This window comes from Cibotium barometz, chromosome 56 (assembly GCF_041138505.1).
Source record: "Cibotium barometz isolate CiBa-2024 chromosome 56, ASM4113850v1, whole genome shotgun sequence".
Taxonomy (NCBI): domain Eukaryota; kingdom Viridiplantae; phylum Streptophyta; class Polypodiopsida; order Cyatheales; family Cibotiaceae; genus Cibotium; species Cibotium barometz.
The window spans coordinates 36,039,221-36,057,385 of record NC_141101.1 but is presented as its reverse complement, the minus strand read 5'-3'; the positions used below and the strand labels follow the sequence as shown (position 1 = coordinate 36,057,385).

Sequence of the window (18,165 nt, the reverse complement as noted above, 5' to 3'; positions counted from 1 at the left end):
TTTCATTGTCCAACAAGCAGTAGATCTAGGGCTACTTTTGTGTGCTTATGTGTGAGTTCCGCTGCATTCCTCTGTATTTTTGTAAACCCTAACACAGGCACAAGTATTCTACACACCTGGCTCTTTTCTAGTAGATTATTGGAGTGTTTTCATGGAGGCTCTTAATTTCGTGGATAGTGTTGGAGAGTATAGAGAGGTTGTTCGTCATGCTTTAAGGCTTACCATAAATAAGAGATTATATGAATCACACAGTACAAAGGTTATACTTTGGAAAAGGAAGCATGTTATCTTTCCCTTTTCTATTCTTTAAGAAACCCCAACCAAGAGCGGTTATTTACTTAACCAACTGGAAGAAATCACATTTAGCCATTTGATTTAAAATGATACTCACTCCGAAAGCTCAAATAGAAAATTTTACATTTAACCGTATGAAAATTATTCCCAGAATTTGAAAGGGTGAACATTACCACCCTTAATCTCTTGGATTTACTTCTTCTTGTGTAAACTTGTGTTATCACAAATATATTACTTTCAGGCAAATCAGAGAACCACTTCATGTGAAGAAGCATAAACTAAGAAAAGATATCAATGCGCTTCAAATTCCTTATGTATGCTTGACTGTTTAAAGCTGCATGCTTGTAGAGCACCCATTACACATGACCGAGTGTAGCCAGTGCAGCCTTGTGAATTCTCTCATCTCCAGCAGCAATTACATCAGTGCCTGAAATGCATTAGACCCATTAAAAAGTTATACCAGCTTAAAAAAGGGTTTTTGTTTCAGCTTCCAAGGTGCAGGTGGTGACTTTAATGAGAAACCAAAGAGATATCACAGAAAATGTGACAAGATATCCATTCTACCTATCACCATGCCATTATTGGATGGCCACCATGTTAGGGGTTGGCCCTTCCAGTCGGTCATTATGCCTCCGGCACCTTCCACTACTGGTATCAGTGCAAGAAAGTCATATGGCTGAGGACAAAAAACAAGTCGGTCTCTAAAACATGACTACAACGATACAAAAGAAAGGAAACCAATCTTGTAGATACATAGTACCTTTAGTCCGGACTCAATTACAAGGTCGACATGCCCAGCTGCCAAAAGTCCATATGCATAGCAATCACAACCATAAAGTGGAACCTTCACCTGTAGAGAGGGTTTTTTCATGTGTCACTATGGTGCTTTTGAATCCACATCACACAATGCAATGACCTGAAAGCTCTTGGTTTTAAGGTTGGCACAATCAAACAAGCAAAAAATTTATTTTTCAATCTCAAACCAATTAGCTATTATGCTGCCCTCCACCACACATCAATCATGCAACTGCAACTTCAACCTTTGTAGTGCTATCCAAGTGCATCTTCTTGCTATGCTGAGTTCCAGCTAAATGCAAGCCACCTAAATAAATCTTTTAGTAATTTTCCCCAAGCAATAAAAGATGTGTGCCTATTGCCAGCTTCATCCCTTTTAAGGGTCCACGTCCCATTGCATCCACTTTCACACCCACCATGGTAGCCCGAGCCATCCGGAGACTCAAAAACTGTGGATCACAAGACCACAAGGGCCTCTTGGCAGAGCACATCTCCCATGCGGGGGAGACTCTTGCACCCCTCCTGGCCCATATGTTCAACTGGGCTCTTTTGGAAGGCTTCCCACCCATCTAGACAGCCCATATCATCACACCCATCCATAGAGCTGGAGATCACATGGACCCCAACAAATACAGGACTATTATGATTGGCCACACACTAACCAAACTTTATGGGTCAGTACTTGAGACTGAATTAAACACACTAGCAGAGAGACATGGGCACAAAGCATTAGGGCAGGCAAGCTTCTGCAGGTCATTCTCCACTTTGGATCAAATCTTCACCCTCCGAGCCATCATAGAAGAGGACACAGCACGACACCGACGGGTTTACTGCTGCTTTGTGGATTTCCGCAAAGCTTTTGATATGGTGCCTCGAGCCAGACTATTGCAAAGACTCCAGGATTTGGGGGTACCGTCAGACATGGTTTGGGGGATCATGGCATTATATGAGTTGGTCATAGGGTGAGTGAGATGCCCAAGTGGATTATCAGAGTAGATCTCCAGTACCATTGGAGTGAAGCAAGGATGCCCACTATCTCCCACTCTCTTTGGCCTCTACATCGACGAGATTTCAGCCTTCATTGATAGAGGAGGGGGAGGAGGCGATCACTAGCAGGCATCCTTGTTTTCATACTACTTTATGCTGATGATATTGTGCTTATTGCAGATTCTCTAGAGGCATCTTGACACATTATAGGACTTTTGTGCACAATGGGATCTCACAGTAAACCTTGGGAAAACTGAGGTTGTGGTCTTCAACACATCCCCTCTTTTCACATCTGAACTAAGTTTCACCTACATGGGTAGCCCAGTGGAGATTGCAAACTCATATGTGTACTTGGGAGTCACTTTTACAGGACTGGTCTTCTTGATGCGAGGGTATGCTTCTCTTGCTCTCATGGACATACATTGCTTCCAAGCCCATTTCTAAGAGCCGAGGACCAAGATTTGGCTATTGGACACCTTGGTCACTCTGCAATTGATGTATGGAGCACTTATTTGGGCACCTGATCTTACAACGGCCAAATGGTCGAGAAGATAGAGAGGCCTCAGGTCATAATGCTCTCCCGTATGATACGCAGCAAACCATCGGCCCCACATGATATTATCCTGGCAGAGTTTGCTGCAGCACCCATGGTAGTAGAGGCCTCTTCCAGACAATCACATACATTCACAAGATCACTGCCATGGCCCCCTAGAGACTCCCAAGGCTCGCTCTACAGTCCTCCGAGCAGAGCTAGCAGCAGATGGCCACGAGTCATGGTATAGCAGAGTATGCACTTGGTTCATGAGGCAAGGACTTAGGATGGATCGCCTCCCCCCATTGTTGTATGACCTGGACTCCCCATTGATCAAGCTCTCTCAAGATGACAGGAACCCGATGATCAGATATGATTTATTGGGACTATACATATAGGATACCTGGATCACAACACATGAGCCACCCTCACACAAATGGCAGTACTGCATGGATACTTTCATTAGGCTTACAGAGGATGGTTTCATACTGAGGGCTAGATATCATGACATATACATGTCACATGCCATGCGGATTGCAGTGGGCCACTTGCGTGCACCGCCTGAGGATAGAGACAGGGAGAGCCACACGGATACCTCGTGAGGAGAGGATATGCACTATGTGCCAGCAGGAGATCCAGTCAGAGGAGCACTTCATATGCAGGTGCATTGTATATTATAAGATTTGAGGGAAGTTCCACTATCTCTACAGAGAGGGGTCTGGACCCTTATCCAGGATCATGGATTACCCAGATCGAGCCCAGATCAGTGGTGCTCGGGTCTCTTCCTACTAGAGCTTCATCACCATAGAGACCCCATGTGAGACATCCACCCGGCATGAGGCAACCATCACTCAGTTCTTCCAGGCAACCATCACTCAGTTCTTCCGACCATGAGAGGACGCCCCACCAGCCACGGATGACATACCCACAGCCTCATTGAGCTACACATTCTCAAGTGCCTAACCCCCCACCAAACCCCACTCTAGTGTGACTCTAGGCCAGGCCATGGCACTACAGAGCCTGACGTCCTAGACTCCCTAGACCTCACCAGCAACACAAACATCAGCCCCAGCTTGAGGGGATCTTGGAAAGGCACAAAGCCACCTTCCCATGCTCCCCCTACTGGGGGGTTAGCTCCATAGGTTGTATGATGATGATGGTCCCACTTTGTATCATATGGCTTGGATTTGACATTCCCAGCTCATAGCTCTAGTCTTTGTTTTCTTTTGTACCATGATGAGATTACATGGGCACTATTGTATCACTTTTGGTCTCATCGACCCACTGGGTCTTTTGAAGACGTTTAATATACCTCTCTCTCTTCGCTGCCCTCTTCGCTGTTCGCTCGCCTCTGCCCTCGCTCGCTGCTCTCTCTCTCTCTCTCTCTCTCTCAATCTCTCTCTCTCTCCCGCTGCCCGCCTGCGCCCCCCCTCCTGCCTGCGCCCACCCCTCCCGCTGCCCGCTTGCCCCTCCTCCCGCTGCGCCCACCCCTCTCTCTCTCTCTCTCTCTCTCTCTCTCTCTCCCGCCTACGCCCCCCCTCCTGCCTGTGCCCACCCCTCCCGCTGCCCGCTGCCCGCTTCGCTGCCTGCCTGCGCCCCCCCCTCTCTCTCCCCCCCTGCTGTTCGCTTCCCCCGCCCCCTCTTTGTTCGATTCCGCCACCCTCCCTCCCACCTGTTGACCTGTCGCCTCCCTCTCTCTCTTCAAACCAGTCGCCTCCCTCCTGCCTGCTGCCCTGTTTGCCGCTTTCTCTCTCGTAGCCGCACAGGACCGCTGGCAATATGCTGGCCCGCCTCTCTATCCGCTAGGGTCGGCGGCCCGCTTTCCCCATGCACCCTTTGCTTAGGCCCCCAAGGCAGCAAAATAACCCTCTCTCTCTCTCTCGCTTCTTCCATGGCTTCCCCCTTGCGCAACCCGACGAAGGCGACCTTTATGGTCACAAACAAGAGGATAACAAATGTGGAAAAGGAGATGAAGGAATGAAAGGCGGAGATGGAGGGATGGTGGAAGGAGAAAGCCAACTTTCTCCAAATGGTATTCAATGAGGGTAAGCGGTGGAAAGAGGAGGAGGAGGACCTCATAGCAGAAGTCAAAGACCTTCACGGGGAAGTCAACACGCTCAAAGGCGTAATTTCAGCTCTTCAGAGGGAGCTTGCAGAGGCTAAGGCAAATGGTGGACTTGAAGAAGGTGAAATTCAGCCATCCATGATAGAAGAGCTCAAGGTTATCAAGGAACAAGTACGGGCAATTAAGAAAGAAGAGAAGCAACACGAAGCAAAGACTTCCTCATGGGTGGAAGTCATCACCAAGACTCAAAGAAAGATGGATGAAGCGGAGAAGTGGATAGAGGTCGCCAAGAAGGGTAAAGGTAAGGAGATAACAACCCCTACACCTACAATCATTAACATGACTTTGGAAGAGGAACAACGAAGACGTACACGTGCTTTGCATGTCAGGATTACCGGCCTTAAAGACAAGGATAAAGTTGAAGAGGAGGTGAAAGAGCTTATGGTGTTGATGGGGATTGACAGTCCGGCACACGCAAAAGCCTGGAGAGTGGGCAAAAAAAGCGGAGGCAACGGGGAAACATCAAAGGAAAGAGCTCTCATACTTCGCTTCCCCTCTATTGAGGCGAAGAAGGAGTTCTTGAAGAGGCGACCCACTTTAAAGAATACAGGCATTTTTCTTGGTGACGATCTTACTCTTTCACAGCTTGCACATATGAAGGAAGTCATGCCAGAGATTAGGGCGGCAAGAGAAAAGGGAAAGATAGCATTTTATAGAGAAGGGAGGGTGGTCATCGTGGAGCGACGCTCTACATGACGGTGCGAGACCTATGGGGCCAAATTAAAGCTGGCAGCCTGGAACTGCAATGGATCCCTCAGACTTGATGTAGGTGCCTTTGAGGACAGCTTTAGAGATAGAGATATAGTCTTCTACTCGGAGACTCACCAGGCCCCTGGTCAGATGATGCCACAGGTGACAGGATACAGATGGGAGACAACTTGCAGAGTAGGGACGAGATCGGTACACAGTAGTAGAGGATTAGGGGAGGGGGGCAGTTCTTTTCAGGGAGGAGCTGCAACCGCTTCTACACATCGTTCGGAGAGATGATCAGGCCAGATATATGTCGGTGAGACTGAGGGCCGACACAGGCAGATTCCTGTATATTGCCATATGCTATTTTGCTCCTAGTACATCGACATATGCAGCACCTAGAGGGCAGTCTCCTTTCTCTGTGCTAGATGATGATATATGGGAGTTCTCTAGGGATGGAGACATCATCCTGTTAGGGGACTTTAATGCCCGGACGGGCAACCGCCAGACGGCCTTTTATGATACCTCAGAGGAGATGCTGAGAGAGCTAGACACTCTGGATATGGGATTAGACAGATGCTCACAGGATGTGGAGTGCACAGAGTATGGGAGATATTTGGTAGATATGGGGACTGCACATGGGTTGGCCATACTTAATGGCTTGCAGAGGTTTCCGTCAGCAGCTGGATTTACTTGCTTTCCACATAGACATGGTGCTAGCACAGTGGATTATGTTATGGCTATGCCGAGCTTTGTTTCATGCATTAAGGACTTCACAGTTGGATCTCGGCCGATTGGGGTAGTAGTGGATCATGCATTGTTGACATTGACCATCTCTTTTCACTTTACCACAGCTCAGAGGACACGAGGGGCAGATCACACTCGATATACTTTTACTTCAGAGACTGATGCTGTCTACACAGATGGGATTTATAGACGTCTGTACACAGAGGAGCCAGGGAGACCTTTGGAGGAGCTGACCCATATACTAACAGAGACTTTACAGGATGCAGCGAGAGAGGCATATCCACATACTCAGCCTGGACAGAGACAGCGTTCTGGGTGTATGCCCCAGAACAGCTGGTATGATGAGGAGTGCAAAGAGACGAGAGCCCGACTGCAGCGAGAGGTTACTTTGGGAGTCACTACTCACCGACAGTCATGTATTGCCTTCCGGCGCCTTGTGCGAAGGAAGAAGCGGGCCTTCCTTGCTCAGCTAGAGCAGGAATTATACCAGCTGTTCTTGAGCCAGGATTCGAGGGAGGCTTGGCGTTTGTTTCATGAGTCCTCCCCTGCTTTGGCCATCACTTCTACAGAGGTCTGAGGTAGTTATGCAGCATCTCTATATACAGTTCCTGGACAGACACCTTTTCCGGACCCGCCAGTACCATGCCCACAGACATGTACTTTCTTTACCGCAGAGATGGTAAGGAAGGCCATTGATAGGATGAAGACTAGGAGAGCATATGATCATGATGGATTGGCCGCTGAGCACTTTATTCATGCGAGGGACATGCTGGCAGAGCTTCTAGCAGTGATGTTCAATCGTGCTATGTGTGAAGGCTTACCCGAGACTTGAAGTATGTCCACCATCGTGCCTATCTTCAAGTCAGGGGACCCCATGGAGCCAGGGAATTATCACACTATTATGATTGGTCACACACTAGCACGATTGTATGCATCCATTCTTGAGCAGCAATTGAGTAGATGGGCAGAGAGAGAGGGCATTCGAGCAAAGGGACAGGCAGGGTTCAGAAGAGGTTTCTCTACTCTTGACCACATCTTGACTCTGCGGGCCATTATTGAGGATTGCAGGTCGCATGGGCGACGGATTTATTGTAGCTTTGTGGACTTCCGCAAAGCATTTGATACAGTGCCCAGAGCCAAATTGATGAGGCGATTACAGGAGATGGGGGTACCCACAGAGCTCATATGGGGGATTATGGCTTTATATAGATCAGTTGTTGCAGGACAGGTACGCACCCCAGAGGGGGTCTCTACTTTGGTTCACTCCACTATAGGAGTGAAGCAAGGTTGCCCGTTATCTCCTTCATTGTTTGGTATGTATGTGGATGAGGCTTCTGACTACATTGAGAGATTGGGGGACAGAGGAGCCCAGCTAGCAGGTACATGGATCCCACTATTGTTATATGCTGATGATATTGTGTTGATCTCTGACTCCCTTGAGGGTATGCAGCGTCATCTGGATGCTTTACATGAGTTTGCACATGATAGTGGATTGTCTGTCAACCTTGGCAAAACCAAGGTTATGGTGTTTAACACCACGCCCCAGTGGGTTAGGCGATCAGCTCCCACATTTACATATGGGCAGGAGATTGTGGAGTATACAGATGCATATACATATCTTGGGGTAGTATTCATTGGGCCAGTGTTTTCGATGAGGAGAACAGTAGAGACTAGATTGACTAGAGCACATGCAGCCCTGGGTGGTTTGGAGAGGATGTGTTCGCAGGTTCAATTTCAGGAACCTCGAACGAAACTTTGGCTTTTTGACACTCTAGTGACATCAGCTATGCTTTATGGAGTGCAGATATGGGGACCTTCAGTGGGCCATCACAGCGCAGGCGGGTGTAGAGGTATGGAGAGGCCTTTGGTATCTATGATTGTTAGGATTATTAGAGCCAAGGCCGTGGTACCTCATGAGATTATTCGAGCAGAGCTGGCGGCTGCCCTCTCGTGATTGAGGCTCTTACGAGATCAGTCTCCTACATACATGGCTTGTGGGATCTCCCCCGAGACAGATATGCACGCCTCGCCCTTGAGTCCTCCCGACAGTTAGCTTTACAGGAGGGAGACACGGCTTGTTGGTATGGACAGATGACATCTTGGTTCCAGGCACATGGTTTTAGCATGGACAGATTGCCTCCCTTCCAGTATTCTCTAGAGGCACCCTCTCTCACTCTCACACGGACAGAGATTACCAGACTCATTCGTCAGGATTTAGTTCAGCTGGACATTAGGAGGACATGGATACAGCCGACTGAGGAGCTGGGCACGAAGATGGCTTTCTACAGAGAGCATTTTCTTCAGCTCACGGCAGATGGTTTTGTGATCAGGCCCAGTTATATGGATGTACACTTGTCTCATGCAGTACGATGTGCTATTGGTTAGATTCGCACATCCTCACACTAGCTTGAGATTGAGATTGGCCGATATAGAGGTATACCAGCTGAGGCCAGGATATGCCGAGTATGCCATGGGGAGCCAGAGACAGAGCTGCATTATATATGCCATTGTACTGCATACTATGAGATACGTGGTCGTTTCCACTGTTTATTCAGAGAGGGTTTTGGACCACTTTCCAGAGTCATGGGGTACCAGGACCAGAGGTGTTTGGGATTGTTCTTGCTTGAGCTGCGGAGATATAGAGATAGCCTACTTAGGCGCACAGAGAGCCAGACTCAGAGGCACATTACAGACTTCTTTAGTCCAGCCATCACTGCGCCAGATGGACCACAGCAGCAGCAGGACATGGATACCGCCCACACCAGCGGTACACTGATTGATCGTGCGATTGAGCTTGGGTGGTCCAGACGCCCACGACTACGGAGGAGGGCATCCCAGCATAGACGGAGGTTGCAGCGGCAGATTCGGATTATTCTTGCGAAACATGTGGGACACCCAGTCAGGGTGCTGACCACAGAGGATATTGAGGAGATCTGCCAGCGTCCGATGCGGCACATGTTATGAGATGGAGGCACCTCCATAGTGTACCCCCCTGTCCCACAGTTTCATTTTCTAGGTGCCAGTAGTATCATCTTTATTTTTCTTTTTTATCCAGACATTGTATCAGATCCACCATGATGTAACTTTTTGGTCTCATAGGTCATTTGGCCTTTTGAGGACGTTAATATAACATTTCATTTCATTTCTCTCTCCTTTTTTTTTCGTGAAATGGTGTTTTATATTATATGTAAAAATGTACATCAGCCACATGGCTCACACAGAACCTATGGCCCCAAAAAACCCCCCCCACAAAAGATCCTCTAAAGGATTATGACCATGCAAACCTGTACACTAATAAGAAAGCCTCCTTGCCAAATAAGCATCCCAGATAAAAGCATCAAAGATGAGCCAACCGAGCCGCCGTAGACCATAACGAAATAGCATCTGCATCCAGTAGCTGAGCTGAGAGAAGTGAAGAAAACTGCCAAAGCAGCAAACCGCGGATACGTAGAATGTGCCCATGTATTCCAGACAAGGAATCAAAGATGAACCCATTCCGTGTAGACCAAATATGCCAAAGTCCTGTCCATCTAAGGAAATGGAATATCAGAAGGTGACCGTCCGAAGTAATGGGTTGAGGACAAATCCCAAATATCCACTGATGAGCCGAAACAGTAGACCTCTCTACTGCCTCCCAAACGCGAGAGACAAAAGACCAAATCTGACGGGCCACTGGACAACTGATGAACAGATGTTTCAGTGCATGTCGTGCAGAAGAAGCAAGAGGCCAATGTAATTTTACGACGGCTGAGCTGATCCAGTGTAGGTAACCCTCCCACCAACATCCTCCAAATGAAAACCTTACCTTGGTAAGGGAGTTTAGACTGCCAACCACGCATAAGAGTTTTCTGCCACCATGATTTAGACTTGTGCAATCCCCACTCCTTATTGGCCTTGGCTGAAACCCAATCTTTCTCTGATACGAGCTTATGATAGACCTGGTTAGCTGAAAGTGATATCAAGTCACCAGATTTACATAGTGCCCAATCAAGCCAAGGCTGATCTGCAGATGGCCGAGGCAATGGAGTAAAAGACTCAACTGCATGCATGATGTCAACCCATAGTGGCTGAAATGTCCGAGGAACCCTAAAGTGCTGCCGAATACGACGAAACGAATAAGGCTTGTCACGATCAGGTATCACAGCATCTCGGATTCTAACCAAGCCTAACCTGACCATGCGGTTGAGTCGTATGCGTGAAGCATCTCTGTCTGGCCAAACAATGACACGTGACTCCACAAATGTTTCGAACTGCAAAGAGTTCAAAAGTAGTCTTTCATGACCAGGATCCCACAGAGCCAATAGTAGAACTTCATGCCAAGAAAGGAGAATATGCGATAAAATGTGAGATGAGCGAATACGGACAGGGTGAGCCGCATTCACAATGTCCCACCATGAAGCCTGCACACGTGTCCGTCCATGTGACAATCCCTCCAACTCAATCAAGTGACGAGCCATGAATACCCAAGGCTTCTCCTGCAAACACATATCCTGAAAAAGCGCCCACCTACGCGCCACCATATGCAAGCGGACATCCAGTAAAGCAGCCCCACCCATTCTTTTGGGCGTCGTAATGTGATTCCAAGCTATCCATGTTTGACCCATAATATTTCCTTGCCTCTTCCAGAGCATAAACCGAATGGGAGCAACCAAACGGAGAAGAGATTTGTGCGTCCAAGGTAGCAAAGGCAAAAAATAGGAAATCATGCTAAGCATAATAACCTGAGCTACCTTAACCCTCACGTGCATAGGCCACCCTTGAGCTTTCCAATACATAAATTTATCCGAGATCCGAGCAGAAATCCAAGCAAGAAGAGCTTGGGGGTCCACATCCACACCCACTGGATACCCAAGATGACGAACAATGTCTCCTGTATGCACCACACGGCCTTGCCACCCTAATGCCTCGATCAAATTCCTTGCATACAATGAGGGCTGATTTTGTTGAATTTATTTTCAGCCCAGAAGCCAATGCAAAATTATTCCAAGCTTCCATTGCTCGATCTATATTGGCTTTTTCGGCCCTAAGAAATATAAAAGTGTCATCCGCAAGGGCTTGAGCAACCAATTGCTTGCCATGCGGGAGATGCAAACCAACCACTTCACCATGCGATGCCATAGCATCTAGGCGAGATAACATAGGATGAGTGGCAATGGCAAAGAAAAGAGGGCTAAGAGGACAGCCCTGCCGGAGAGAACGGGTGAGAGAAATACCATCCGAAAGTCCTCCATTGAGCATAATCCGCGTGATAGAGCCAGAGCCAAGTAAATGCACCAAATTAGCCATTTTGGGACCAAAGCCCATGGCTGTCATTAACTGAGAAAGAAAAGACCAGCTGACATGATCAAAAGCTTTTTCAAGATCCAATTACACCATCACAATCTCTTGCTTCTTTGCCTTGGCATAATCCACTCCAATTTGAACATTAAGAATATTATGCAAAATATTCCTGCCATGCACAAATCCATATTGATATGGATGAATAAGAGTAGGAAGCACCTTCTGCAAGCGATTGGCAAAAATCTTTGTAAAGATTTTATACATAATACCCATAAGTGAGATTGGGCGCCATTGAGCCAAAGAAGTAGGCGAAGGCACTTTGGGCAACAAACGAAGTATGCCCAACTTCCAATCGGCAGGCATATATCCCTCATCCCAAACCCTTTGCCAAATAAGTGTCAAAGGCTCTCTGCAAGCTGATCAGCATATTTTCGGAAAAACTCATTTGTCAAACCATCCCAACCAGGGCTCTTTCCCATGGGAAGTTTGGAGAGAACAGCTTCCACTTCCCCTTGAGTAACAGAAGCATCAAGCTGAACCGCCACATCAGGGTCAACTTAATATCGTACTTCAGCAAACAATGACTCCCTTGCAGCCTGGACAGCCGGCGAGACATCCTCTCAAGGGGCAAGCAAATCTTCATAAAACCTGATGCAATGCTGAATAACCTCAGAAGGTTGAGTAACAAGGTTGCCTTGGGCATCCATCAGCCTAACAATATTCTCACACATATGTTTTTGATGCAACTTATCATAGAAGCGATGAGATTGACAGTTAGCATCCCGCAAAGCATCAAGACGTGCAAGTAGTTTAAAGCGAACATATTGTGCTTCCTGCATCCTAGATAGCTCCTTTTTCAGCCATTCTATGGCATCCACAACTTCAGCATCCATAGAGTCAGTAAACATGAACGCCTGCAAGCCCTTTAAAAGCGACTCAAGAAGAGCCACATGCTGTTTTTGTATAGAGGCATTAGCAAGACCATAATGCCGCGCTAATTTCCGAGTGTTGGTAAGGAACACTGGCCAAGCATGATAATCAGCCATGGACACTCTTGTGGAGAAATGTCGTATCAACTGACGCATATAAACATCAAAAACTTCATGCTCCAAAAAAGTGTGATTTAAGCGCAAAGGCAAGCGTCCCAACAAGCCTTTATATGCATCCACAGGATAATAGACCATTTCAAACACAAGCGGCCAATGATCCGACAAAACCTGTTGCTGATCAACCATCATAGTAAGAACCTCTGGCAAAAAGAGATCTTGATGTAAAATATACATCCTATCCAATCTAGTATAAGTGCCCCGAAACGGTTGTGAGGCATAAGTGTAACCCCTTTCATCTGGATGCAACCAAGACCACATGTCTTGTTTTAGCGACCTTGCTGCAAAAGCTTCCCACGCCATTCTCTCCGGGCCATCCATTACAGAATGAGGCAACGTGGCTTGCTCCCCGGAGACACACATATTAAAGTCTCCCATCACAAAGCCAGGATGAGAGATTGAAAGAGCACACAAGTCATTCCACAGCAAACAGCGCGCACGAGCATTTTTTGGAGCATACACCCCTAATAACCATAAAGGCGTATCATCCCAAACAATTTGTATCACTAGAAATCTTCCATGAACATCTTGAATCTAAGAGAAGGCCGATAATGCGAACGAACAGCAAAAATAACACCTGACTGCGAAGCAGGATGTCCGCTGTAGAAAACATGAAACCCCTTATATACATAGGCTTTGCCAGCCAACTTATGCTGCTTATGTTCAACTGCACACAAAACATCCCAACCATGATAAAAAGTTGTACGCCAAAGCCTGAACTGCTTTTGGCGCGAAGAAATACCCTTTACATTCCATTGTACAATTTTCATAAGCCTTCCCAGAAAAGGAATCAACAAGGCCGTGTACTAGGCCCAGGACAATCTGCCAAATCACGGACCTTTTGAAGCATTGCATTTTTAGACATGGTATTTGTGATCTCAGACTGCCCTTGGAGTTCTCGAGCACGTGCCAAAGGGTAATGACCATCCCATGGCGAGATGACCTCACCCTTCGAACCAAACATAAGAGGCAATTGTTGTTGTGCTTCTTTTGTTAGGCGACTTCTAATAGGATAGCGTTCTACTCTATCCACCCCAAGAGCCCCTGAACTTTGAGAAAGTTGGCCTCCCGGCCTCTCAATCCTGGTCTGTTGCTGGGCACCTGAACCCAAAGGGCGACGAGCATATGTATGTAAGAGCCCCTGATGAGTACGCAAAGGCCCCCGCCAAACAGCATCTGAGAAATCCCCCCGCGGGGCAATAAATCGTGTCTTTTTACGACGTACTTCCACCCATGGCTGCTCAACCTCATTCTGAACATCCACATGTACATCCATGTGCTGGGCATCATGTACATCCATGTGCTGGGCATCATGTAAAGGAGCATCATGCTCATCTTCCACGGGCAACTGCCCATCAACGATATCCTTGGTAGCAACAACTTGTTCTTTCTTAGGACATTCGGAGACAAAGTGGCCCATCTTACCACATTTGAAACAGTGGCCAGCAAATGTATCCCACCTCAATTCATACATTAAAGGTTGCAGCCCAGCCATATTGACACACAAATGTGTCGGCCTAGGTCTCCCAGTATCCCATAACATGCATAGACGATTTCGGTTTCTAGATGTCATTCGAGGTACCACCAAGACATCACCGATACCTCGCATGAGATCTGTAAAACACGCCAAAACATTGGTGGGAATTGTTTCACTTCAACCCAAATTGGGCAAGCCTGGCGCAACATATCTTGGTACTCTGCCATAGGCTTCCACAGAACCACATGAACCAACTGCCCATCCAAAAATAGTGGCACCTGCTCCAAGACTGCCCTACGGGCTTCCGAAGTGCGAAAAAGTATTTCATAAAAGCCTCTCGGACCATCATAAATCTCCTCAAGTGCCTCAGGCGACACCAAGCGGCCCAACCATGCTCTAAGACGAGGCAACAATGGAATACGCCCAGTAAAGAAGAAGATAGCAGCACGATCATGAAAATCTGCTAGCTGTTGTAGCAACAAAGGAGTCTCCATGCATACATCAGCCACACCATCATTATCTACTGCAGTCATTTGCACGCTATTTGCCTTCACATATTCTTGCAGAAGCTCACCAGTGATCTGCAGCAAACGTGCAAACTCCGGAGAAGGTACCTAAGAACTTTCCTCTGCATTGTCTCCAACATTCACCAGAGTGTAACTTGCATCAACATCAAGCCTTTGACGTTTTTGTTGCTCCGAGGCATCTGAAGCATAACCCACATCCTTCTCGATCATCTCCTCAATAAGATCCATGTTAAGGCTATTGGCAGCCATGCCACCAACAGCAGCAGCCGGGTCATCCAAATCCATGTACAAAAGCAAAGAAAACCCTTTCTCAAAAACCCTAATTCAGCACCTGAAAACCCTAATTCAGTACCTGCAAACTCTTAAATAGTTGCTTGAACCATTGCTGCACCCTTGAGAAAACCTGCAAACCTGATTTTTTTTTTCTTCCACTGCTGCCTGAAACCCTAGAGCCGGAACCCTGCTGACCTCTGTCGCCTCCCTCTCCCGCTGACCTCTGTCGAACGTGTGTCACCTCCCTCCCGCCTGCTGACCTCCGTCGCCTCCCTCTCCTGCTTGCTGTTTCGAACGCGTGTCGCCTCCCTCCCGCCTGCTGTTTCGAACGCGTGTCGCCTCCCTTCGTTCTCTCTCTCTCTGACTGGCAGATTCAGAGGAGTACCAACTGAGGCCAGGATTTGTCAGCTGTGCCAGATGGAGCCAGAGACAGAGTTACATTACAAATGTCACTGTCCAGTATATTATGAGATACGAGGCCGTTTTCACTGCCTGTTCAGAGAGGGCTTTGGACCACTTTCTAGAGTCATGAGATACCAGGATCAGAGATGCCTCGGATTGTACTTGCTGGAGCTGCGTAGACATAGAGAGGGTCTCCTGAGAGGGAGGGGATCAGAGAGGGAGAGACACCTACAGAGGCAGATTACAGACTTCTTTCGACCAGAAATTGAGCAGTCAGGTCAGCAGGCATTGCAGCTAGCCCCAGAGTACAGCCGCACCAGAGGTACACTGATTGATCGGGCTATAGAGCTGGGGCGGTCCAGGCGCCCCAAGATGAGAGGCCCATCTCGACACCGGCGGAGACTACAACAGAGGATCAGGACCATACTAGCACGACATGGGAGACGTCCAGTCAGAGTACTCACCATGGAGGATATTGAGGATATCCGCCATCGACCGATGAGAGACATCTTTGGATAGTGATGTGTATGATGCTTACCTTTGTTGCTGGAGTTTTCCTGTATACAGATGCATATACTTACCTTGGTGTGGTTTTTAGTGGCCCACTATTTTCCTTGAGGAGAGCAGCGGAGACTAGATTGACCAGAGCTTATGCAGCATTGGGGAGACTAGAGAGGATGTGTTCGCAGGTTCAGTTTCAGGAACCTCGAACAAAGCTCTGGCTCTTTGACACTTTGGTCACTTCAGCCATGCTGTATGGAGTGGAGATATGGGGACCCTCAGTGGATCACCACAGCCGAGCTGGTAGCACTGATGGATGGAGACGTATGGAGAGGTCTTTGGTTTCTATGATTTCCCGGATGATTAGGGCCAAGGCCTCCGTACCACATGATATTATCCGTGCAGAGATGGCTGCCCCCCCATTGGTAGTAGAGGCACTCACTCGATCAGTCTCCTTTATACATAGCACTTGGGCTCTCCCTAGAGACAGATATGCTCGCTTAGCCCTGGAGTCTTCACGACAGTTGGCATCACAGGGAGACGGATCATGTTGGTATGCACAGATGACAGCTTGGTTCCAACTGCATGGCTTTAGTATGGACAGGCTACCTCCATTTCAGTACTCCCTGGATGCACCCTCCCTCTCTCTCACACGGGCAGAGATTACCAGACTTATCAGGCAAGACTTGACTCAGCTGGACACTAGGAGGACATGGATACAACCGACACACGAGCTCACGGAGGATGGGTTTGTGATTAGACCCAGCTACATGGATACTCATCTTTCTCATGGGGTACGGTGTGCTATTGGTCAGATGCGCACATCCTCACACCAGCTAGAGATTGAGACTGGCAGATTCAGAGGAGTACCAACTGAGGCCAGGATTTGTCAGCTGTGCCAGATGGAGCCAGAGACAGAGTTACATTACATATGTCACTGTCCAGTATATTATGAGATACGAGGCCGTTTTCACTGCCTGTTCAGAGAGGGCTTTGGACCACTTTCTAGAGTCATGAGATACCAGGATCAGAGATGCCTCGGATTGTACTTGCTGGAGCTGCGTAGACATAGAGAGGGTCTCCTGAGAGGGAGGGGATCAGAGAGGGAGAGACACCTACAGAGGCAGATTACAGACTTCTTTCGACCAGAAATTGAGCAGTCAGGTCAGCAGGCATTGCAGCTAGCCCCAGAGTACAGCCGCACCAGAGGTACACTGATTGATCGGGCTATAGAGCTGGGGCGGTCCAGGCGCCCCAAGATGAGAGGCCCATCTCGACACCGGCGGAGACTACAACAGAGGATCAGGACCATACTAGCACGACATGGGAGACGTCCAGTCAGAGTACTCACCATGGAGGATATTGAGGATATCCGCCATCGACCGATGAGAGACATCTTTGGATAGTGATGTGTATGATGCTTACCTTTGTTGCTGGAGTTTTCCTCCCACATGTTATCCATTAGGAGCTCCTGGTACCGTACTTTTCCTCATAGTTGTTTCAGTTTCAGTTAGTTGTTTAGTTGTTTTTAGCTTTCCTTACACAGACATTGTATCAGATCCACCAATTGTTGTAACCTTTTTGGTCTCATAGGTCATTTTGGCCTTTTGAAGACGTTAATATATCATATCATATCATATCATTTCATTTCTCTCTCTCTCTCTCTCTCTCTCTCTCTCTCTCTCTCTCTCTCTCTCTCTCTCATAGGTCATTTTGGCCTTTTGAAGACGTTAATACAACTTTCTTGCTTTATTTCTCTCTCTCTCAGCCTCGCAGATCAAAGCTGTCAAGAGACTGCGACTAGTCGGACGCAGACCACCACTACTCCATTAGGCCCAATCTGCCTAGATCCAAACAAGATACCTCAGAGCTATGGAGGAGAGAGCCCAGAGGCTACACCATGGCACAAACGATGTGAGAGTCCTCCTTGTGGTGGCCCTCCCGTTTGGGATTTCTATCCGGGCCACCTTGGTGCTTTGGGGGTGTGCTTGCCCGCCCCGTATTTGTTGCATCTATATGGGGGACAAGCCAACACCCAAGCAACCACGCACTCAAGCAACCTCAAGCGCCCAACTCCCTCTCCCTCTCTACCTCTGAGTCACGGTTCGCTTCGCCCCCCCCCGTAACGGCCGTGGCTCACGCCCATGGTTGTCACGGTACGAAAATACGATACCGTACGATACGATACCATACAGGAATTTTTGGTACGATATGAAATTTTCGGATACCGTACGATAAAATACGGTTTTTTTTTAACACTTACAACGTACGGAGCTTCAAGCTTGAATGTGAGGGAAGGTTGGGAGGGGAGGAGTCTACAGTGCTTGAGGAACCAGAACATGGATATGTGTCTCTCCCGGTTGGATCTCCCGATTGTCTCCAAAAAAGAACCTGGATGGGTAATGCAATACCAAAGGTCTCCCAGTGTA

At 47.9% G+C, this 18,165-nt stretch overlaps 1 protein-coding gene across 2 annotated transcripts in view; it reads right to left on the bottom strand.

Annotated features, from left to right (window-relative positions):
• Positions 1 to 360: 360 nt before the first annotated feature.
• Positions 361 to 18,165, bottom strand: part of IMPL2 (inositol monophosphatase family protein) — a 160,963-nt gene continuing 143,158 nt past the window's right edge. Inside the window, exons 7-9 of one of the 2 annotated variants that reach the window (XM_086791542.1) lie at positions 1,055 to 1,144; positions 859 to 970; positions 361 to 721 (exon numbers count right to left, since the gene is read on the bottom strand). In XM_086791542.1, the coding sequence (XP_086647668.1) occupies positions 651 to 721; positions 859 to 970; positions 1,055 to 1,144 (273 nt within the window). In that variant the 3' untranslated portion in view covers positions 361 to 650. The remainder of the gene's footprint in view (positions 722 to 858; positions 971 to 1,054; positions 1,145 to 18,165) is intronic. The other variant, XR_015264906.1, reaches the window with a different exon arrangement.